General features: G+C 36.6%; 1 protein-coding gene across 2 annotated transcripts in view; it reads right to left on the bottom strand.

The window, feature by feature from the left end:
- Positions 1-25,935, bottom strand: part of Ppp3ca (protein phosphatase 3 catalytic subunit alpha) — a 239,195-nt gene that overhangs the window by 23,451 nt on the left and 189,809 nt on the right. For both annotated transcript variants that reach the window (XM_048333461.1, XM_048333462.1), the window contains exons 8-10: positions 23,706-23,800; positions 8,153-8,278; positions 5,434-5,508 (exon numbers count right to left, since the gene is read on the bottom strand). In XM_048333461.1, coding sequence (XP_048189418.1) covers positions 5,434-5,508; positions 8,153-8,278; positions 23,706-23,800 — 296 coding nt within the window. The remainder of the gene's footprint in view (positions 1-5,433; positions 5,509-8,152; positions 8,279-23,705; positions 23,801-25,935) is intronic.

Genomic DNA, 25,935 nt, shown 5'->3' with positions numbered 1-25,935 from the left:
CATCTACTTGGATTTCTTCTTTAAAATTAGCTGGTGAATAACAAACAAAACTGCCAGCAGACTATCACTGTGTCATCCAAAAATCAGTGGTGGTGGAAACAGGAAGCAAAGACCCCGATTCATATAAATCAGGTTTCCAAAAGACACTCGGTGGCATTAAATGGTTTTCAAACTTTGTAAGATAAAAGTTTTGTATTTGATTTCCAACATAAAAAAAGAAAAACAACCACAAGAAAAATTGAAACTGTACCCTTTGTCTAGATAGACTATGAAATTCCTTTATTTGTAAGACAGAAGCTAATGCATCTAGCAGAAGCTTATATGAGCAGACGATTACTTTTTTTTGTCTTTTCCCACACACCTATATATTTTTTAAACTGGGTACAACACTTACAACTTTTTAGATTAGACTGAGTTACATGAAACCAACTCAATGCATTGACATTTATGACCAAAGAACAATGCAAAAAATCAATTTCTTTCTTATTTTTTCGTGGTAGTGGGATGTAAAATTCCTTTCTTTATAGAACAGTCTTGAGTGTGTATTTAAGGGAATAAACTAAAGTATATTTGCTTGCTTGTGTTGTTTCTGTTTTTTGTTTACATTTTTCATTAGTGTATATTGTTATGCAGGGGAGAGGGTGTTTCATTGTTACATCTCCACCCATGTTCACATTGCATTCCAAACAATCTCACTCATGCCCTCTGTCAGACCCCCCTCCTCCATTCTCACCACCAGCCTACCCACCTCTCCCTATTCTGTTGTTTTTAAAAGCATTGTGTTTATATAAGGAAAAGATTTCTAGTGTTGGGACTGCAGGAGGTAGAAGGTTCAAGATCCTGAGAACCAGATTAAAACCTACACTGTTGGCTGTTGCTTTCGTAGCTCCGTGAACTTAATTTAAGGTTATACTTAACTGCTTCATAAGTATAACAGGGATAATTATAGTACCTTCTAACAAAAAGTTGATTTCAAGATTAAAGATCATTTAAATGGCAAATAAATTATCTAATGAACTCACAATAAATGACACTTCATAATTACAAAGTTTTGCTGTCAACACAGTAAAACTAGGAAATCAGAAACAAGTTGGAATAATGCCTGACACATGTCATCTTTGTTGAATAGTGGAGTTCGGAAGGAAATGAGAAGGAGATTCCCTACTTGTACCGACCCTGGAGACACTAAAAGGCAAGCCAGTGAGATAAAAGAGACAAATGGTAGAGTGTAAAGGCACTATTATCACCTTTGACTTTTCAGTTGACACTGGATATGGGACAAAGAATTGAGAAGGGTTTCATAAACAACTCATCAAGAGGTAGTCCCAGTTAAAATAAACAGCATGATAAAGAAGAGCTTTCATTAAGTCCTTTGATGTCTGCTGACATCTGCTTTCACCTCTGCAAGGAACAGACAAGGAAGGCACAAAAGAAGCAAAGGGCCAGATACCAGTGCTCATGATAGACATGCAGGAAGAACAGGGTAGGAGAACTGGTGACTTTGTTCTAAGTTTAGAACTAATACCATAGGAAGGATAGAAGGAAGGAAGGGAGGGAGAGAAGGAGGGAGGGAGGAAGGGAGGGAGGAAGGCAGTATGTTATAGGTTACTTTTTGAGCTCCTTTGAAGAAACTGACAGAATTTCTTGAATCATGTTAAATGAAAGTGCTAGGATTTGCCCTGACTGTCCACTTCAAAATGTATATCCCTAAATGGAACACACTTAAAATTAAACTTTTATTTTTGCATTTTTCACATTAATGGGCATATTTAGAAGGCATGAGCTAAAACATAACCTCATTTCAAGGTCACAGCCATGAATTGAGAGGGAAGCATCTAGTAACATTTATTTTAATCCATTGCAGAACCAGGGTGCAGAAGTCCTTAACGTTCACTTGATCTGCCCATAAACTGCCATTTCTTTCAGTGTTGGCAGTCAATACCATACTAACGCTAGAAAACGCTGGACACTGTTTAGACATTTTATATCTGAGTGTCCAAATTTAATGTAGAGGCATCTGGGGTCTTCCATTATCATTCTATTTACAGAGGAGAACTCGATTCACAAAGGGTAAAAATAGAATCAAAGTCATTTTCCCTGAAGAATCAGTTCCTTCTCAATAAAAATCTATCTTTAGATGCATATGGTGGTTTCCTTTGTTAAATTTAGTGTTTCTTCAATTCCCCAAGGCTAGTTTTCTGGGAAACACGGATCTGGGGTTTCTGATGGAAACCAGGGCCTGCCCTGCTATTATAGTGCAGTAAGGGTAGCCACTGGACAGATCTCTCCTCTTTTCTCTTTTTATTTCCTCTCCCAAGCCCACACATACAAAATGAACTAGCACGGAATGAGTGATTGAATGAATGAATGAATGTTTCCCTTAAGTAATAAGATAACAGAGAGTAAAGAGGGGGGAACAGAAAGTAGGAAGAAATGACCACATACTACCACCTGTTCAATTATGCTATGCTCAAGAGACAGGAAACCAAAGAAATGGAATCTCTCTTCTCTAAGAAGTGCCTGTCAATAATTTTTATCTCTTTTTACCCATCCCCAAAGTGATCACAATTATTTACAGGAACCTGGGATTTTTAAACATCCATCATATATTTTTAACTAGCCTTTGTCATAATAGAAAGTCGCCTTCATAATAATTAAAAATTTGTACTCACCAATTTTATTATAAACTCACTAGAAGAAGGTGTTCAAAATGTAAAGAACTGATATTCAGGTTGCAAGTGTGGGACAATTGAAGAGGAAGAAACAAATTTGGAATATAACTATCTCTTCCAGCTGGCAAGACAAGGCTAGAGCCTCTAGACTAGCTTCATCCTGAACTCAAGTAGGGAAAATATTTCTCTTCAAGACTGACTTAAAGTCTTATAGTGGTGAAGGGGGCTTAGAGAGAAAAAAGAATTTTGAGAGCTTTGGAAACCAATAGATTACTATCATTGAAATTAATAGACCTTAAAGTAACTGCTGATGAGAATAGTATGCTGACTGTAACTATTTTAAATGAGTCCATCTAAGAGACTGAGTAAAGAGAGCTCACAAGAAGTGGACTGTGAGTCTTGGAGATGTGTAGCTGCAGGAATATTTTTTGCATTATAATGTTCAGACAATTTTAACTAAGAACAGCCACTGAAAATGTATTTTCTGAGATGGCACATATATATATATATACATATATATATGTATGTATATATATACATATATACATACATATATATATGTATATATATATCTCACCATGTAGGCCTGTATCTTCTTACTTTATAAAACAGGTTACAACTTTTTTTGCTTCAGTTATAAATATTGGCCACTGGACTTGGCTCAAGTAGAAATTCATTAACTAGGAAGCATTCTTGTATTGATATTAATTGGTCTTAATGTTGAGGTTGGCAGTATTCAGAAAATACCCCAAAGAATGATCTTTTAGCATGCCCAGTATTTAAAATGAAAGAGAGTGGAAAGGTTTCATAATCAAGGTTTTCCTGACTTCTATCATCCTTCTCTTTGCTACTCTTTTTCCTCTGAGGCCTATTATTGTACAGTAAGCTGTAGAAACTAGCATTCTTCTTCTGCCCAGTGAGCCTCAAAACCTAGAAAGGCCAATCTCTTCCTTCTCCTTTGAAGACATTAGAATGGAGTTCATCCCAACCTGTAGGAGACCCTAGAAATCTTTTCTAGGCCAAGGAGACTCTGGACAGACAGGCGTTCTGTCCTCAGTCCAATACTGCTCCAACATACATACTAGTCCAATCATGCTTCCTGCCATATGGTTATCATTCCTATCAAACCTAAGGATAAAAGCAAAGTCTGCTTCTTAAGTTTTGAGGTCTTGATTGCTGTTGACTCCCAAGTCATATAAACTCGGATTAAACTAACTTGTTTGCTTTGACTTTGTTGATGAGCCTTTTGTTTTAGAAGCATTGGCCTTGATCCTTATGATGGGTGAGGAAAGGAATCTCACCCAGATTCAGTCACAAGGAAAAAAGGAATATACTAAACTACAGAAGACTGCTTATCAACTTTTAATATTTTATGATTTTAATTTTAATCAACCATCACATTAGAATTCTTCCTTTAGAGAAATGACTCTGCTGCCATGTACACATTACCTTTCAAGTGCTGGCACTATCTGTGGGAATGTTCACTGCAGTTAACTAGCCACAATACATGACACATACAAAGCATCTAGACACAGCTTCAATTGTTCACTGACCTCCCTTACATTTCAAGATATAGCAACAGATTTTTCCTATTTAAATTCTTATGACTCTTAATTTTAACATAGGAAAAGTTCATTTTATAACTTCCACTTTTCTCTCCCTGCCCATGCTCAGCCTCTCCAATGTAATACAGGATTCAAAAATAGTATCTGGTACAAGTAAAGAGGAGCTGTAGAAAGGAGAATGAGGATGAGAGATGATGGAATTTTTTACAGTGAAAATCTGTTGATATATGTAGCCTCTATTTACATAGTACACAATTTTTACTTTTGCCTGAAGCAATTAGGAATTTTTTAATTTGAAGAACAGCAAATATCAAATCATGCCACCCCAATACTAACTTTCAGAAAGGCTCACATTCTCTTCTTACCTAAGCATAGTTTTTAGCAACACAATCTATTTAAAGAGACTGCCACAGTATCTAGTTTCCTCTGCCACCTACCTTTACTTTTTATTTTATAATTCACCTTGTTTTATTGATGGTATATGTTACACAACACTTTCTCTAACCGGATTATGATTTAAGCAGAGAACAGGTTTTTGGACACCTGGGGATGCTGAGTGCCCAAGCAGAGTGAAAACTCATTAAATGTTTATGGAAATGAAGTTTACTCTTGTATGTTCCAACTCTAACCATATTTTTGTTTGTTCCCATTCATTCTGCAGGGCTTGTGGCAGACCAAGCATATTTCTTCCCTTCATTTTCACTTCAGGGATCTCTTTCTTAATAGGAAATATATACCCAGATTAACTAAATAACAAATAATATAAAAAAAAGAAATCTTTCATAGCTTATTCATTATATATTAAAGCAGATACAAAAAAGAACTGGGTTAATATCGGTGCCAATGAATTAATATGTAAGTGATTCTTCTATCATACATACTTCAATGTGTGACTAGCAGACAAGAGAAATTCCATTAAAGGATGCTTATATATAAAGCTCTCAGATAAGGGAAACATGTGTTAGAAAATAATTATTTAAGGAGCTAAAAATGTCAATTAGCAATGGGAGCTACTACTGAAAGGTAATTACTGAAATCGTTTCCTGCTTCAACAATATTCTCAAAGTGATCGGAGCATTCTCTCATGGTGTCATATGTCACATTCACAGTAGTATGTATGGCTTAACCATGAAGCTGGCAATGAAATGTCAAGTAATCACCTGGCTAGCATTAGTACAAAGGCTCAGGCCTCTTACCATCAAATCCATCTTCTTCTGAGCCTAGTTCATCATCTGAACAGATGTTAAGGACGTTGACCAGCATCTCAGTCACTAAAGTAAACAAGGAGAAAAGAATAGATCTTTCTGTCATTACCTTCTTACTCAGGCATTGTTAATTAGAGCATACAAAATCCCTTACAAAGTAATTTCTATAAAATTCTTATAGAAGACAACAAGACTATGATTATTGTGGAAAGCTTGCACTTTATTAAATTGTGTTCTATTCCTAATAAAATCTATCACTGACTACAAGGGAGTAGAAACTGGACAAATCAAACATACAAACATATGAAAAAGAAAATGGTTATTTTACCAATTTATTTTTGACAGTGACATTGCTTCATCTAGATTAGATTATAAACTCTGTTCAACAGACTAAGTGGATGCCAGATTTCTTTCTTTTTTAAAAAATTTGTGTAGGGCTGGGGATATAGCCTAGCGGCAAGAGTGCCTGCCTCGGATACACGAGGCCCTAGGTTCGATTCCCCAGCACCACATATACAGAAAACGGCCAGAAGCGGTGCTGTGGCTCAAGTGGCAGAGTGCTAGCCTTGAGCGGGAAGAAGCCAGGGACAGTGCTCAGGCCCTGAGTCCAAGGCCCAGGACTGGCAAAAAAAAAAAATTTGTGTAGCCGTCCAAAGAATCTAGCATAAGAAGAAGCATGTAGCTTTGTATTTAATAAAAATTGGTGACTGATGAACTAATATATTTGAAGTAGTTTTGAGAACCTTAATTTAAAAAATGAATGTTGATGGAAATATCATTAAATCTGACACCTAAAAGGCATTAAGATATCTTAAGTACAGTTTAGCCAGAAATTTACTTAATTGTAAGTGTCAGGCACAGAAAATGAGTGACTCATTACCATTAAGCTAATGTACATGCTATCACACTTAAAATTTCTTGAATTTAAGTTTTATCATGTAAAAAGTAGCTTGCTCACTAATCTCTCAAAGGGCCACTTTTTAGAGACAATAAAATATATATATTTTTAAATGGCCATTATGAGCTATGTGAATGGGTCATGCCTCTAATCCCAGCTACTTAGGAGGCAAAGATTGGGAGGATCACAGTTTGAGGCCACTTGGACAAAAAGTTCATGAGACTTCATCTCAACAACTGAAAAGAATATGCCTGTCACCTGCTTCACAGGGAATGTAAATAAGAGTCCATGCCAAAAATAAAAAAAATCAAGACACTAAAATGTAATGGAAAGAGAAAGGGTTGTGCGAGTAGGCTTATTAGCAAGCACAAAAACTGGAGTTCAAACTGAATACACCCAAAAAGAAAGTTGGTTTGTTTTTTTTTAAGTGAGAATGTATGATAGTAAGTAAAACTTCGGGGGAGTCAACATTAACCCAGAGTTTTGGTTTGTAACTGTATTGAGGTACTTTATGGCATATTTGAGTAATTTTTATAATTAATGAAAACCCTCTAAAAACAGGGTACTCAAGGGTGCTGAGAGGTGGCCACACTGCTTCTGTGGGCAGTGGAACGCAAAGTAACTCTGTCATGGACTCCAATCTGATGAGTCAAGGAAGCAGTGAACAGACTAACCAATGAGAACGCTCTCAAAATACATTGTCTGTGTTTCCAAAGGGAAACTCATAATCAATCTGTCCTCTTTGTCATCCTTTAAAGGAAAAATAAAAACACCCCAGATTTTGTGGAGTTTCAGGAAGATAGGTAGCTTTCCTTTCCAACTCCCCATATCATTTTTCTGAAAGCTGTGGAAACTCTTGTCTGTAGCACAATTTCCATTAGCATTCTCATGAGCCATGGGAGAAGATATATGAATAAGAATCCCTGAGGTTTAGGTCAAAATACAAAAAAAAGGAAGGGAGAGAGGGAGGGAAGGAAGGAAGGCAGGGATGAAGGGAGGAAAGGAAAAGTGAGAAAAGAGGAGAGAAAGAGGAAGGAGGAAGAAAGGAAAGAAGGAAGGAGAAGGGGAAGATAAAAGAGAGAAGTTGGGAGGAGGAAGGGAGGGAAAGCTGAAAGGAAGGAAAAAAGGGAGGGAGGGACCATGTTAACAGGCAACTATTGGGGGGTGACAGTGGTGGTTCTGGGGCTTGAACCCAGGACCTGGGCACTGTCCCTGAGTTCTTTTGCTCTAGGCTAATGCTTGATCACTTGAGCCACAGCTCTACTTCTGGGTATTTTAGTGCTTAATTAGAGAGAAGAGTCTCAGGGGCTTTCCAGTTCAGGCTGGCTTTGAACCATGATCCACAGATTTCAGCCTTCTGAGTAGGTAGGATTATAGGCATGATCCACCAGTGCCTTTTAAGTGTGAACTTGTCCCATTGTTTGTCTACCTTGTAATATACAAATGGCTACTATATTTTTAATACACTACCATTTATTTTTGTCACCATATTTTCAATACCCTAGGGTTTTACATGTTGTCCTTCAAAATACTGTAGGCATACAGTCATGATACAGTCATCACCATTATTATTGCTTGAATGAGAATTAGTGAATTTTTCTAAGTACTTTCTTTTTCCTTAATTCACTCAGTCAGTTCTCTTCCCTAGATGCAGTGACACTCGCTTGCAAATTAGTTTTCATGGTGTAGCTTGTGAGCTGGGTAGTTCTGACCAATGCTTCTCTTTCAGAGTGATTTGTAGTAAAGCAGAACACAATCCCTATCTATTCCTATCTATTTCATTAAGGACATTTCAAACTTACACAAACATACCTTTTTCCCCAACAAATGGCAGGGACCAAGTGAAAACATCCATGAAGTTTGGAAGCCAGTATGGATGTGGGGAACAGTTGAATTGCCTGATATTCATAACGTTGTTCTCATACTTCAATACTGCGGCTAAAAACCAAACAGCAAAAGGATGTTAGAGGGAAAGACATCATTTCTACTTCTTCATATGACTTTAGTTGATCATGAAAATTCAAGTATTTAAGTACGACAATATCAAAACAAGTATCATGTCCAATCCTAAATTCTTATACATCAAGGGACTTCAACAATGGAACTGGTACAATATGTGAAGAGTAAATATGAAATGGTATCAACAACTTGATCCATTTTTACAAAATATAGTTAACCAACTGTTTGAGGAACTAGATCAAGCACCTCTTACAGCCAAGGACATTTGCTTGTTACCTGCTCACATGAAAAAAAAAAAAAAACCCAAACCACAGCATAGCTAAAACAGTTTGAGATAAAATTTAGTAATCTCTTCAAATATTTGAGCTGAAAGACAAATAGAGGCTGGGTATGTAGCAGAGTGGTAAGAGTGCTTGCCTAGCATGCACAAAGCCCTGGGTTCAATTTCTCAGCACCACAGAAACAGAAAAGCCAACAGTGTCACTGTGGTTCAAGAGGTAGAGTGCTAGCCTTAAGCAAAAAGAAGCCAGGATAGTGCTCAGGCCCTGAGTCCAAGACCCAGGTCTGGCAAAAAAGAAACAAAGAAAAAGACAAACAGTTTCAGGACAACATAAAATACCTTAAATAACATTGCTTTCTTGACTTAATCAAGTGCTTGGATTAAATCTCACAAAAAGTAATAAGCTGCAGACTCTATGTTTGACTTCTCAAAATAAATGCATCATTCATGAGTTGTAAAACCAAACTTGTGTGCTCAGTCTTTGCTGTATAGTAACTGTAGGTTAGATACACAGTCATGAAGAAGTAAAGGGAATCCTAACTGGGTTCAAAAATACACTTTGGGGTTAGGATTCTGTGAGCATTTTCAACAAAGGGAAAACCACCTTTTTAATAGGGCCATCAATTTTATTGACAGACAATATGAAGTTGTGGAACAATCTCAGGTTGAGTTTACATCTGCTTTTACCATCCACTAATTCTAGTTCTGTTTTTTTTTTCTGATACAGAATAAATACATTTTAATTTCTACATGATAGCCTTTTAAATACTTCAAATGATATTCCTAGAACTCGGAGTTCTGGTGAGATTTCCTTTTATTATGATACCATGGTATAACCAGTGTTACATTGTTATAGAATACTAGATAGATTCTACCTGATGTCAAATGGCTTGTCCTTCTGTATGTTTGCTGGTTAAATATGTAGTAAAGTAGTTTCATTATTCAGTTTTAAGTTGTCATATTAGGGTGTGTTGTGTAGTATGTGATTACCACTAATACAAGAAAGATAGCCCTTATTAAGCATCCATTTATTTAAAATGTTTGTGAATGGGCTTGAGCTTTTTTTTATATTAATACAGAACCTATGGTGTCCCGCATTACACAATAATATATTTAGAATAATTTTAGCATAACAATGCTTAGTTGATCTTTAACTTCTGACTTTTTCTCAGTCTCTCAAAATCCCAGTCCTTCCCAAAGCCCAAACACTATCCCTTTATACACTATCCCTTTTCTGATTACTTCTGGTCTTTTCTACTTCTCCTGAATCCCTAAATTCCTATCTCCACAAGGTACTTGTCATTGAAATTTGATTGCAGCTCTTCTGTGTGTGGGTGAATGTGTGTATGTTTACATATATATGACTTCTCTCACTATCTTAAAAGGCAAGTACTCCATAATAGGCTTAGACTTATGTACCACCTTATTCAGAATAGATGCTCAGAAGGTGGAGACAACTCATTATTTCCTTCTTCCCTCTCTCCCAATTATTTTGCTTCCATAGACACAGAATATGATTGCATTACAATTAGCAGAACGACAGAGGACAGGGAGAGATTTCACATAATCTGTTACCTAGTCCTCAAAATAAATCTGAGAGGCAGGGGTGCCTACCTTGGTGTTAAAAAAGAACTGTATTGGGGAAATAAAAAAACTCGTTCAAGATCATGCAAACAGTAACAGACAAATCTTAGTCCTATTATACCTCAGCTTTTCCTGACACCAAATCCATTCCCTTTTCACGATTCCCTGATGTCTTTCATAAATGATTAATGTACAAATTCTAGTCCTAGTTGTTTCACTAATTTAGCTTTGAATGTGATATTTATAATTAAAGAGGTTTTAGCTGTTGCCAACATCATAGTGAAAAGGGATGAAAAGTCACAAGAGAAGACTGGTCTTTTCCTCTGGATTAAACAGAATTGCTTTGTAGATGGGGATAAAATAAACAGAAGCATTTATTTATTCCACACTGGCTCAGGAACACTTATTTCAGTACATATTGATACACCTAGTACTATTTTTATCTAGTTACATCTACTAAGCATCTGTTTTGTGCCACAACTATGTTTGGCCCTTTATAATATTAATTACAAAACTTCACAATATTTTTTCAAAAATAGTTATTACATATTGCAGCTTGAAAAGGAGAAGTTCTTTGTCCAAAGTCACACTTAGAGAGCAGAAAACTTGTTTTGACCACAGTATCAAGATCTTGCTCTTTCTAGTACACCATCAGCTCTCAACATAACAACAATGTCAATCTCTTAATGTGTCTCAAGTTTTAGACATAAGATTGTTTTCCTGAAAGGCCAAGAACACAAACTGCTAGATAGATTCTGTCACTAATTATTCAGCAAACACAGGGTCACTTAATGTCTCTAAGTTAGGACTCAGTTTCCTCATCTGAATTAGTGGGCATATGTAGGAAATTTCCAATCTGAATAAAGTTAACAGCCTTCTTGGCTGATTAACATTCTCAGCTATTTCTACAAACTATTGTTGACTTTTGTTTTATCTCCCTAAACTTTAAAAAAGCAAATGCAAATATACCAACATGTATTCTTTTTACTTCCACATCACATTTATGCAACAGAAAATCTTTGAATAACCTTACATTAATAACTTACTCATAAATTTTGATATTTTTGCCTAACTATATGTCACCAAAATACATGAAAAAATAAACCAAATTAGTCTCAGATAACTGCAGTCACGAAATTCACAGTTAACATTCCATCTTTCACTTCCCACACCCTCCGCCTCTGCCACCTGCCTCTGCCGATGAGATTACAAAACTCAACTTGAGCCCTGATAGTGAGCTCTTCTGTGAAGTACTTGAAAGACATTTTATCTCCAGTGCAATATAAACAAAACACATGGCTGTACTTTAAGAATCACTCAAGACCACCTCCATGGCCTTGTCTGAGAAATGAAGAAAAAAAAGCAACAAAAGTCTACAGTAGAGGCACTGTTCTATTCTGCTGACAATTTCACATGAGCTCATGACACGTAACACTTGTCCTAGAGGTCTCAAGAGACACAGATATATAAATGGCCCAGTGGAGCCAAGGAAAAGAACTTCTATGTCTACCCTGCTCTGTCTACCACGTCATGAACTAAATCGCCAGACTACATCCAAACCTGGAAATGATAGCGTTTAATTCCTTTTACTGTTCTCTGTTAACAGTTTTCACTTGCTTGGCAAATCATCCCCTCCTCTCATCAAGAGGGAGAAACAAGATGCACTCACATATTTAAAAAGGACACAAGAAGAAAACCAAATGGGACATTCTAGAATCAGAATCAGAATTCACCCAGAAATAGCAAAAAAAAAAATTGCATAATAGATCTAGCATGTGTTTTCTCCTTCCAATTTTCCCACCCACACATGCCCTAGCAGAAAAGCTATCAATGTGTTCCTTTGGCAAAGTCCTACTTTCACCGAAGGAGGCACAGGGCTGGGTGGACCAAATTTCTGAGGTAGGCCCCAGGCACTCATGATATTCTAAAGCAATAGTTTAAGATTATGCTGTAGGCAAGAGGGCTTTGATTCTGTGAAAGCAGCTATGAATTATTAAATTTTATATTATATATTCAATCATAAGTGCGAATACATTTCTGCAATATAACAATTACATATTAGGTAGGAATGCCTTTTCAATGTTCCTATTTTTTGTATACTTACACTGTTGATTTCCTAATACATTTTTAAAGTTTATTGCAAGCCACCTATATAGAATTTGGCTATTATCTTAATGAAGAGAGGAGGCAGTACTAGGTTCTCTGAAATGATTAAAGCCAATCTTACGACTTGTGTGGTGTATGTGTGTGTATGTTTCTGTGTGTGTTTGTGTGTGTGTTACACAACACAATGCACATTCAGGTATAAATATTTCCCCTCCTAAATACAGCATTGGAAAATTCGGAATTAAATTACTGCTAAAATTTAAAATTGGGGATAAATTAATATAAGAAAGTAATGGAAAGAATGCATCTTTTTAGACTGTAACACGTATCTGGCATTTAGTTGGTGCTCAACTTTGCTGGCTGAAGAAATGGCCACAGGGAAAAAGAAAGAAAAACCAAAGACAAAGGGGAGAAAGAGAAAGAAATTAAGAGGTAGGAACAAAAGATAAAAGAAGTGTTCAGAAACACAAAATAAACAGAATATAAAAAAATTACAACTAGAGCAGAAGGAAAGGAAGCAAGATGGAATTTAGAGATAAGACAATGTCCCAGCATTAGAGGATAAACTCTTCGTGTAAAAGAGGTAGAAATGGAATAGCGCTCTGTCAGATCAATTATGTGAACCTGATGAATTCCTTATTTAAGTTTTACTTTCCAAGTTGTGAAATAGAAATGATAATTGGTTTCAAAGCGTGAAAATCAAACAGAATATATAGTGTATATGATTAATGATTAAAGTACACAACAACTCACATGACTAGATGGAATACTTGGCATTTCAAAAATGCAAAGTTTTATAATTTAGTTTCATTCCTCAAGGAAGGGATGACTATCTATATTTGATACTTTGACACCTTATAGTCACACCTGGGTAATTACATTTCTATACCAGGATTTAGAGAATTTGCCACCCCCCTCAATGATCATTTGAATATATTTTGTTAACACAAAACAACCACCACACATCCCTTACCAATTTCAGCTGGTCCTAATTTATGCCCTAATCCAAATTACTATACTATTAAAATAGGACACATAAATAAATCTAGGCTAAATGAGAGAGCTTTAGCTGAGGCTTTAAGACATCTGAGGAGGAAAGAACAAGGATATAGGAAACACTGTTCTCAGGATTTGCTCTCTTTCAATGTCACTAAGATTTCTCAGCATCACATGCAAATAAAGGTTAGTTTGCATAGACTCTGAGATACCCCTGCTACTGAGCTATGTATTTGCGGTCCACACTTTTCCATGGAAACAACGTCATGCCAGACAATTTTTTTTCCCCAAGAGACCCTTGGCAGGTGTAGAATTTCTAGATAACAAATAGCAAGTGAGACTCCATCAATTCAAGTCTTCAACACTACTTCCGAGTATTAAAGGCTTTGGAAAGAATTTCTAGGTTTCAGTTTAGTATAAGAATCTTCTAACTGTTAGGGCTACTAATAAAGGGATCTCAATGCCTCAGTCTGCATCCCTGGTTGTTCCAGTGCAACTGAAAAAAGAGTACACAACTATGAATCTATAAGAAAAGGGAGGGAGGACTCAGCATGGAGGTGGAGCCTTGGTCCCTCTGAAAGTGTCACATGACTTAGAGAAGTAAAATCCAGGCATTTGCTACGCCAACCTCTGGGAAAAACTACTTGTATTATGATTTTGTTGAAACTCTACTATTACTTCACTGACTAAATTTGTAATTATGTAATGGTGGATTTCTTTCTTTCATTTTTGAACTCAGGATCTCTTGTTCTCTCTCTCTCTCTCTCTCTCTCTCTCTCTCTCTCTCTCTCTCTCTCTCTCTCTCTGTCTCTTTTCTTGCTCACAACTTGTTCTACTCAAGTCTAGCCTTTTTCCAAAAAATTGAGGGGCTGGGGATATAGCCTAGTGGCAAGAGTGCCTGCCTCGGATACACGAGGCCCTAGGTTCGATTCCCCAGCACCACATATACAGAAAACGGCCAGAAGCGGCGCTGTGGCTCAAGTGGCAGAGTGCTAGCCTTGAGCAGCAAGAAGCCAGGGACAGTGCTCAGGCCCTGAGTCCAAGGCCCAGGACTGGCCAAAAAAAAAAAAAAATTGATTAATGATGGACTCTGATATGTTGGGCCTTGTCCAGCTTTGACTCTCTTTAGTAGAGAGAACAGGTTGGAGCCTGCCCCGGCCTTGTAGGGGTAAATGTCTGGAAATCAAAAGGGTTATGTGTTAGAACAATGATAACACAGATTACATGTAGATTAATTGGGAGTAAGTCTTAAATACTAAATCTTGATGGATTATTTTCTAGTTTACTTGCATTAATTAAATGGTGTAATGCTACACCATTTAAAAAGTGGCCTCCAGCACTGACTCACTGAAGAGCAGAACAAACAAAGCACAAGTGTTGGTGGGGAATACATTTTAAGGAGAAAATGAATTATTTATTCTATAAAAATGTGAAAGTTATTCTAAAATTCCACACTTTCAATAGTACAAATATTTGGATGTATTGTACTCATGCAAATTTAAAATGGTAACAATTCACATCACTTCAAAAGCTTTCCTTTCTATTTGAAAAGCAGTTAGTCACCCAAACACAACTGAGCCTCCCACTGAAGAGCAGATCCTGCAAACACTGCCCCGAGGCCTTTCACCTAACAAAGTGCTGGCCATAGAGAAAAAACAAGAGAGGTTAAAATTCGGGCTCTGAAGTCAGCCTGCTGAATTTCAATTTCTGTACTTTTGGGGACTAATCATTGAACCCTAGGGGAAAGTATGTGACTCCTATGTGCCCTAGCTTCAGATCAATAAAGTCAAGATTACAAGGTAATTCATGGGGTTGTTGTTAAGATTGAAGGCTTTTACACTTTTACATAAAGAAACTCTGAGCAGTGTCTGGCACATGGTAAGTGCTTAAAATACTATTATTATTATTATTACCACCATCATCATTTCCTGTTTATAGGAATAAAACAAACAACGTGTGTGTGTGTGTGTGTGTGTGTGTGTGAGAGAGAGAGAGAGAGAGAGAGAGATCAGAGTTGAAAGAAAGTAAATATTAGACAGATGACCATCCCCAAACTTTTATTTGTGGCCGGTCCTGGGGCTTGAACTCAGATCCTGGGTGTAGTTCCCTGAGCGTTTTTGAGCCTAAGGCTAGCGCTCTACCTGTTGAGCCACAGTACCACTTTTGGAGATAAGAATCTCTTGTACTTTTTTGCCTAGGCTGTCTTCAAACCATGATCCTTAGATTTCAGGCTCCTGAGTAGCTACGATTATAGGCGTGAGTCACCAGTACTTGGCCCTAGATCTTTTGGATTCAATCTTTCTCATTTGTTATATTAGTGCATAGTTATTGTAAAATGGATTTTCACTGCTATATTTCAATGCATGCATAAAATGTATTTCCATCAAATTATACCACCCCTACCCCCCTTCCCCCTTTTAAAAGCAATTTTAATAGGTTTTGGTTTCATACATGGTGCTGGAGGACTTTGTCCATATTCATACAAGGAAATCTATCAAGCCATATGACTCAAGGTAACAAGAGTAAAGGAAATGACAACAATATTGATTCTGCTTATTTACCAGTCCTAGATATACAAGGTGGTAAACAGGTACTTTCTGCTGAAAAGTCTGCAGTGGATTTTTCTCCTTTCATCTCAAGAGGAGCAGTTTCTTGGAAAACCAGTCAAAAACAACTTCCCAGTCTCTCCAATTCTTTGCAGGCTACATAAATGTCTTCAAAACTGTCTTTTCTAGCACCCCACGTTGATAATAAAAAGTCAGATTTAACCGTTTTGTTCATAATTCCTGCTTTGTTCCTTCATAAGCATACTGTTTTTCAATAGATTTCCCTGTTTGCTCATCGTTTTAAAGAAGTTCTGTTTCTAGTGTGCATAATTCTACCATGTTCATCCAGCTAAAGAATGTGAAGGAGTCAGTCAGGTGCAGAAGAAAGATCATAAACTTGAGGATAGCTTGGGCTACATAAAAAGACCAGAAGACAACGTGTTTATAAGGAAAATGAAACAAGTGAGGATTTTTTTTTTTTTTTTTTTTGGCCAGTCCTGGGCCTTGGACTCAGGGCCTGAGCACTGTCCCTGGCTTCTTCCCGCTCAAGGCTAGCACTCTGCCACTTGAGCCACAGTGCCGCTTCTGGCCATTTTCTGTATATGTGGTGCTGGGGAATCGAACCTAGGGCCTCGTGTATCCGAGGCAGGCACTCTTGCCACTAGGCTATATCCCCAGCCCCAAGTGAGGATTTTTGAAGCTAAGTATAATATTTAATTTAAGTAAAAAAACCCTCTAAACTATAAATACCCCTAAACAAAAATTTGGGTTTATAATTTGTTAGTAAATATCAAACACTACCATGAATTATAGTATATTCAGTATATATATGTATATGATAGTAGTACTGCTCTTGGGGCCTGGCACTTGCAAGGCAAGCATTCTAACAGGTAAGTCATGCCTCCAGCCCATTTTTGTCCTGGTTATTTTCAAGGAAGGGTCTTGCGTTATTTCCCAGGCCAATCTGTGGTGTTTCCTGTCAGATGGGGAAGGCAGGCATGCGCTACTAAGCCTTGCCTCTGTGCTTCCTCTATAACTAAAACAACAGGCTTGTAATACCATTCACAGGCACTGGATGGAGTCTGCATTGCAAATATTTTAATGGCCAGTTTGAGGTTGGCCTCAAACTACAATTCACCATCTTCTCTGCCTCCCAAGTAGCTAGGAATATAAGCTTGAGTCATCAACACTGGCTTCACGTTTATATTTTTAATATTCAAATAAATAATCTGAGGGAAAGAATTGGCTAAGACCAATTAAGCCAGGCATAATTTAGCCAGGCATGATGGCTCATGCGGGCCATTCCTGCTACTTGGGAGGCAGAGATGGGAGGGATTATGGGTTGAGGCCAGGAGGGGAAAATGTTAGTCAGACCTTATCTTAAAACTAGCCTCGGTGGTTCACACATGTAATCCAAGCTACACATCAAGTGTCAGGAAGGGGACTACAGTCACAGGCCAACCTGGGCAAATGTTTAAGACTCCCTCTGAAAATCAGACTAAAACGAAAAGGGCTGGGAACATGGCTCATGTGGTAGCAAGCATGAGTTTAAATAGCAAGGCCCTGAGTTTAAATCCTGGTAGCACACATACACAAAAATGTTGACTGACCATGTTGGTCTCATTTAACTCCCCAACAATCTTCCTCAGATAAGAAAGTGAGAAGAAAAAGTAAAGTAAAAAATCATGTTCAGTGAAGTAAGCGAAGCTCAGAGAGACAAATAACCCGTATTTTCTCTCATATGCATAAGCTAGATCTGAAATACACCAGGACATGATAAATTATACAGATGCTAGGCATTCACACACACATAGTGAGACCAAATGAGATGAACACAAAGGTGCAGTGCCTCTGATAATATAAAATAACATTTATCAAAATGAACTCAAGGAAGTGAGAAAGAAAGGGTTTTTTTTTTGTTGCTGTTTTTGTGTTCTTTTCTTTTTGTCTTGTTTATCTGTCTTTGGAAGGGTAATGGGGGGAGCACAGAAATAGAAGGACAAAGAGTGAACAAATGCAGCAGTAGTACTCACTAGATACTATGTGGACAATGAACTACATAATGCGTGGGTGGGGATGGGAGAGAAAAACCAGGAGTGAGGAAAGGGGTGACATTATCCAGGGAAATGGAGTCTTTACCTGATTTATGGAACTGTAATCCTTCTGTATATCAAGTTTATATTAACAAAAAATTTAAAATAAAAAAGAAATGTACTCATTACCTGACTTAGGTAACTGCAACCCCTCTGTGTATCACTTGTCTTACGAGGCTGTCTTCCTTCTGAGCTATAATTCTCTTTTTCTTTAAATATGTTGCCTTCCTAACGTTCATGACTACTTCTTGATTGGGAAATATTTGAGGGTGTTGAAATGTCAAGTTTTGATAAAACCAAGGAAAATTTTTTTTTTTCACTCATTCTAATTATTTTCATCAAGTTGTCTTTTTGGTAGGAAAAATGTTTTATCATGTTACATCTCAGAACCTTAGCAAATGATACTGTTGTCTATTTTCTGAACCTAATTTCCTATCTCTCTCTACCTGAACTCCTTTAGTAATGAATTGTTTTTTGCTATCTTGTTATTTTGTTATCTCCTGTCTGGATTGCTAAATTAGTTTGGCTGTCATTTTATTTTACTTTAAAAAAAAATCTTTAAGCAGTTGTAAAAGGAGTTGCCATTGAACAAAGCAATTTATGAATAAAATGCATCTTGGTCAATGTCTCCCGTCTCAAAATTATTACTCATCCCTCTCAATCAACTCCTTCCCTCACTCTTCTTAATTTTGTAGGCTATATTCTTGACTATACTCTCCCCTCTTCTCCCCTTTCTCACCTCCAACTGTTTCCCTGGTGTGAATTTTGTTGAACTTTGCCTTTGCTTTTCTAAAAAATTACACTGTTTGAGTTCTTCCTCAAATCTACCATATTTCAGTTAATAAATTTGTATATACTTGCATACTATCCAACATATTTACTTATAAATTTATGAGCTAATTCTAGCTTCCACATATAAGGGAAAACATGCAACCTTTGTCTTTCTGGGTCTGACTTGACTTAGCATAGTATTTTTCTAGGTCTTTCTATTCCAAAGTTCTTCTCAAGTACAAAAGTTTCATCTAACATATTTCCTTAATTTTATTATTGGTGATACTTCCTGGAAGTAAGTAATCAGTATCTGGTACCTACTCTTCCACTTCTTTACAATGATTTCATATATTCACTCACTTACCCACTTAGGCACCCACCAAAACCTCATTTGGACTACAGAGAACAGGCCTCCACATAGCCTAGTAACCCAAGTCAACTTTACATTCTGAACCACATCCAAATAAGTCTTCATGGAAATACACATAGAGTTGGTTTAGCTCTTTAGATGAATATATCTCTGGAGGAAAAAAGACCTGTGTATTTAGAGCAAGATGTAAAATACATTTTCTCAGAGGTTGATACATTATTTGGACAAAATGAACTGTGCAAAGCAGCATTTATATCTGCCACAGTATTTCTCAATCCTCAAGACATTAGTTCCTTATGTAAGTGGTACCTGTTGCCACAGAATAAATTTCGCTTTTCTATCATGGGTACTCTTTTTAGCTTCTTCCAACTCTACTTGAACATTTATAGACGGAATTCTTTTCTTAATGTCAATCATAGTACCAGGATATAAAGCACATTAGGGCATAGACCATGTCTGTCTTGCTTAGTCTATATCATCAACACTTAGTGTAGTGCTTAGAATATTACAAATGTTTGATAACAGAATATTTATTTGTAAGTGAACAGGGTTGTAGTCACTTTAGCAGGTAAAAAAATCATGGAAATAATGAAGCTACTTGTCATCACTGTATATTTTCTTCTGTTTGGTATACTTGGGTATTAGCTTTCCTCTAAGGTTACAAATTCACCTAGAAAAGCAATTCAAATGTGCAAAGTGTTCTGCAAATGTTTAACTCTACTTTGGAAAGGGTATCAGCAATACTTATGGCAGTAATTTCAAGTGAGATACTGATCTCTGGGTCAATATTGATAGGGCACAATTGGGCATGGTCTTACTATTAATTCCAAGGGGAAAAGTGCTCCACTCAATAAATGTATTGACTATCTACCAGGCATGCAACTTGGTTTGTCCAATGTGTCTTAAAAAAACCCATTTTTCAAACTCTTTACAATCTGATTGGCATACAGCTGAAATAGAGGGGAAGGTTCCTAGAAAGAGTCAATGCTATGTTTAAGGGACAATAACTACCATTGCAAAGAAGGAAAACTACATAGAAACACAAATGGAGAGAGTCTAGTCTACTCTGATGGGCAGACATGGAAGTGGGAATAGAAGAAAGCTCAAAGTTGTTAAAAGCAATGAAGAACTGGTTGGCTAAAGTACAGGGTTCACCCAGCAGGAAGCCAAGGCATTTTCCCCATTTTATAGAGGTGCTGTGGCATATCCAATAAGTTCAAACGAGTTAGCTGTTTAATGACAAAAATAAGATTCAAACTTAGAGCTTATGCCGTGACATCTTGCAGGAAGTCACATGAGCTACACCAAGGAAGGGGACCCTGGACCTTTGAACTTTGCAAAAGCAAACAACTCTTACTGAGTTTAAGATGGCAGTATAAACACATTTTTCTCACTCTTTCATTTCATCAGAGTATTACTTCTGTCTTTAGCTGCATGATAAAGACAAATATATCTATATCTATGTATATGTAAACTCTCTTATATATATATTCACACATATACATATATATATATAATATACTATAATTATCAGGTCATCCAGAGTCCTTTATAATCATCTGTTTATAAGAAGGAAATGGTCAAGTCAGAGAGTCGTCTCTGTTATTTTCCCACTGATGTGTTTTGGAATTGCATACCACCCCATTTTTATTGTATTGCTTTTAAAAATTGTAGTTCACATTAATTGTATTCAAATAGAATAATTATCCCTTTAGCAGGTGAGTAATTTGCTCCCACTCCCACATACAGTACATATGGTTAGCATAATAGCTTTCAAGTACTCAGATATTTCACACAAAGGTCTTTTGAAGTTATGCTCAAACTGAAGACGACATCCTTGTCTTCCTATCAGTTTATCTTTTCTTCATCAGAGAATTTCTTTCTCATGAAAAGATTACCCAAATGAAACACTTCTATCCTCTTTCTGAAAGCTCTTGAGCTACCCTAAGCCAACAGAACAGAGTGAAAGAACTTTACAAAATCTCAAAAACAGTGATGTTCCCATGTCTGTCCCACGAGCCTGTCACACCAGAACCAGACAAAAGCAACCTACACAACCCATAGGACACTGTTACTGTTCTCAAGCAACACTGTATCACCTATCATTATGAATATGGAGGGCAATGTGTTATGATGAAATAAAATCTCGTTTCAAGTTTAGCTGGGTACTAGTAACCCATGCCTGCAATCCTAACTACTCAGGAGGCTGAGATCTGAGGATTATAGTATGAAGCCAGCCCAAGTAGAAAAGTTCATGAGACTCTTATTTCAAATTAAACACCAAAAGGCTGAAAAGTAGAGCTGTGGCTCAAGTGGTAGAGTGCTGGCCTTGAGCAAACAGAGCTAAGACAGTGTTCAAGCCCCGAGTTTAAGGCCTAGTAATCACATACACACATACATACATCTTATTCATTTTTAAACTCACAGTAGATAACAGGGGTAGGTGTGAAATTCAATACTCACATAGTGAGTATGTTAGCTCCTGGTGCCCTCTTTAGTGCAAGAATTCTCATCCAAGCCAAATTTCTGGTTTTATGCAAAAATATTTGCTGCTTAAAAATAAAAATCACTGGCCTTAAAATCCTCCCTCCCTCTTTTCTAGTAAACATTCATCATTCTTTAAATTCTAGATTTTATTTTTTCCTAGGTTAAAGCCTAATCAGAACATTCTAGGAAATTATTCACTGTCAAAGTATTTCATGTTTACTCTCCCAGTTTACATTAGATCACGTTATACCTTACTGTATAAGACTAAATGTCTTAGTCAACTCTCTGGCATGCAGAGACCAGGTGTTAGTATACACTCCATCCTTCACTAAGTACCAAATTTCTATCCAGTGGCATGCCTGTGTCTAATGGCTATGAAAAGCATTATACCCTATCTGTTAATAACTATGTTATTATGTCCTCTGTCTACAGAGGAGCAGCCTTCAAAGTTAATATGCTTTTGAAGAAGATTGTGTGGCTACAGCAAGCCCATTCAGTAGATGTCTGGCAGGGGATAGGGGACTCAGAGAAGCACACTGTCTGCCTGACAGTGAAGGCATGCATGCAGGGACTTGGGTGCCATGCTCAAGGCTCCTACCAGGCATTCTAGACACTAGGCCCAGGACAATGAAGACATCTATGACACCGCACTCATTTCAGGAATTTCCAGACTGACTCAGCAAATAGGCTGCCTTTCCTTGACCCTCACAGGCTGCGTTTTACCTCGTATCTATCATTGATTGATGCTTCTTTTTCTGTTCCTATTTTTCTTAGTTTCTAAAAGTCACATTCACCTATTCTGATGTATATGGAAAGGAATAATACTTCCAAATTAAGGGAATAAAATAATAAACAATAAAAATAAATAAATAATAAGGGAATTCTAATAAAAGAATGCAATGATGGACCTCTTGCTCTGTTTTTTTTCTGTTTAGTCAATACTAATGTCTTCTTGTTTCCCTGTTTGTTTCAGGCACCAGGTAGAATTGTAGAGAGAAAGCATAAGACACTGAATCACAGGAAGGGGCTTTATTCCACTGCATTATTTCCTGTGAAGCACAGTATGTTGAGGGAAAAGCTAGTATTTAACCTGACGTTTAATTTTGTTGAAAAGAAATGAACATGTACTTGCTTATCACAGGAGTGCATGCCACGGGTGCTCAGTAAATATTATTTGAATTTGATCTGAAGCTTCAGTTTCTTTCTGCTATGCACTTTTTTTTGGTTGATCATTTACTCAGACAATCACACTGTTCATATTTAAAACTACATACAACCTTTTCTGAAGCAGGATTGTTCCCTCTTTTTTCTTTCTTTGTCAAAATGTAGTATAGAGGGGTTACAGATTCATACGTAAGGCACTGAGTACATTTCTTGTTTAACCTGTCACCTCCTCCCTCATTCCTCTCCCCTTTTTCTCTCCCCCTATGAGTTGTAAAGTTGGTTTATACCAAATGGTTTGTTTTATAAGTATTGCTTTTTGAATCATTTGTCTTTTTACCCTTTGTCTCTTGAATTTGATATTCCATTTCCCTTCCCTAGTTCTAATAATCTTGATTATTATGATTTTAAAAAGTAAAAGTCTACCAAAGCAGTAGTTGGTAACTTTACTTATACATCAAAAATGCTCTGGAAAATCCCTGAAGTATAACTTTTACCTTCAATGACTATTTTGTAAAAAGGAGAATTCTAGTGGACTGGTAATATGGGCTAGTGGCAAGAGTGCTCGCCTTGTATCCAGGAAGCCCTGGGTTCGATTCCTCAGCACCACATATAGAAAAAAAAACCGTCCAGAAGTGGCAGAGTGCTAGCCTTGAGCAAAAAGAAGCCAGGGCAGGGACAGTCCTCAGGCCCTGAGTTCAAGGCCCAGGACTGGCCAAGAAGGAAAACAAAAAAAGGAGAATTCTATCAGAATAGGAGATGGTAGTTTCACTTATGCATCAGAAATCCTATGGAAAATATATAACAAGTACCAGTGGTTGGGTTCCTCCTCTTTCCAACATAATTATGATTGTATCTTTAACTATGATCACAAAGTATGCAACAAGCAATAGATAAAAAAGGAGGGAAAAAGAGAATTATTAAAAAAAACTATTACCAAGCAAAAATAAGATAGTTTAGGGACAAATGCTCATACGTACACAACACTATATGTACGATTTTAAACACTTACCTTTGTTATTGTATACATCTAAGTAATTTGGTGCTGAAAAAATGGTAATTAGAGAAGGGAAGCCTGTCGTTTGGCTTTTCCTGTACATGCGATACCTAAAAACAATAAATATAAATTAAAACTAGGCTAGCATGGAAAAAGGATTATACCACATCATAGATTCGGAATAGAGAATTAGTGAATTAAGTTCTAAGAAGATCCAATTACATTAACACCAAATACAGTTTCCTCTCTGCAAAAGTCATGGACGCATTGTAGAAAAGACAACAACCACACAATAATACGATCGAGTCCCAAATAGGAACCTTCTAAATTTAGTGAACTTCAGGGTACATGGAATTCAGTGGAAAGTCTTAATTTATTTCCATGTGTTAGTACATATTTTTTCAGAATATTTTTACATAAAACAATTGAGTAAGTTCAACTATATATAAAGCATAATCACCAATAACTAGGTCAATCATTCCATATATCTATAGTATTACATAATGGTTACATATAAGCCTGTTGCCTAGACTAAGAATGACTTATTTCATATATGGAGTTTACTGGCATTTTCTATTTTAGAATTTTATTTATCATTGTGCTCTGCTGGTGTCTGCAGCCAAAGATTATTTTCTCAGCATGGCAATATTTAATCTATCAGTAATAAAACAGAGCCTCCACAAGAAATTTGGAAATAAACCAATAACATATCCACATTTCTTCTAGTGGGAGAAAAATCATTTAAAATATAACATTTTAGTTCTCCAATAATCAAAAAGTTCAGCAGATAGTGGCTCTTTCAACAGTGGCTCTTTTCATACAATTAGGCTCGTCAACTTAGAAGCACTCCTATAAAACAAATCCTTATCATTTCTTTAGTATCATTCACTTTTAGCACATTAAACATGCTTAATATAGCTTGGTTCTGCAAGTGGTTCATAGAATCTTTTGACATAAAGCTACACTAAAATTTACCATGTGAAAAAGACTTTGATTCTTCTCTTTTTGGAATTAATGAGATATCCCATTTTTTCTAGAAGGGAACAACCTATTAAAATCCCTTTGGAATAATATGTTTTGGGAACTGTGCTTTTTGGTAGGGCCAGGGGTAGGTGTAAAAAATAATGGTGCTTACAAACTAGGTTAGTTTTGCCTACCTGACAGCAAAGATAAAACAAAACAAAACAACAACAAACTCAACATTCTTAGATCCTGTAAGAATAAATCAATTGATCATTTTACACAAAGGGACTTGCTGATGTTTATTTACACAATATGTTTTCACGTAGGCAAATCATCGATCATATGTAATCATGATTATAATAATCTGCCTTAATAGGCAGCCAAAATAATTTAGAGATGTAATTACTAGAGGCCACCATAAGTTAGGTATACTAATAGGTTATTTCAAATATCAGCTATAACATACTGACTGCATAGTAGCAGATCAGATCATATGCTTGTTAACTGTTAGCACAAATAAAGCTAACTGAAAAAAAACATAGTTTTCACCTCACTTCAGGAACAACCTTGATACAAATTTCCTTAGGAATGCAAGTATGTATATTCCAATTTTAGTACATAGCCTTTTGTTTTTTTAAGTGTACCTACTTCCAAAATCTGAAAGGATGAGTTTATTCACTGAGAGGCCTCTCAGTGAAGCCTAATAGGATAGGGCACCAGACTTCAAATGCTGATTTGTTCCCATTTAAAACCAGAAAGTGATTATGTGACGTCTTTGTTTTCCAAATTCTTAAAATTCCCCATTTAAAAAATTTACCAAACAATAAAAATCATTTTTTGTAATTACCCAGAGGGGGGAGTATAATATAATATGATCTCCTCTGCTTAACATATATCTTTATTGTTCCTTTGATTAGTTGTGGTATTTTATTTTGTTTTGGAACAAGAATACAACTTTTAATAGCCATATAACCGTTAAAATATTTATGTGTAATAGTTCTCATTATTTTCACTCACTCAGGGGACAGTGGTAAATATAGAAATTGAGAGAGATAAGGGGAGGTGTCCAGATGTCACTTAAGAAAAGCTGAAATTTTACTCTTTCAAGGAAAAGATGAAAAAACCTTTGAAAGGGAGGTTACTGTGCAAGTGTCTCCATTCATTCCCTGGGACTTTCCATATCTGCACTGTGAGACTATTTTAGAATCTAATTCCTTCTCGGAATGGGCCTGGCTAGAGGGACTCTGAACAGCCAGAGCAACAGGGAGGAAGTTTGAACGTG

The sequence above is a fragment of the Perognathus longimembris genome, chromosome 24 (genome assembly GCF_023159225.1).
Source record: "Perognathus longimembris pacificus isolate PPM17 chromosome 24, ASM2315922v1, whole genome shotgun sequence".
In the NCBI taxonomy this organism is placed as follows: domain Eukaryota; kingdom Metazoa; phylum Chordata; class Mammalia; order Rodentia; family Heteromyidae; genus Perognathus; species Perognathus longimembris.
Note: the sequence above shows the minus strand (reverse complement) of the source record. Positions and strands in the feature narration are given on the sequence as shown.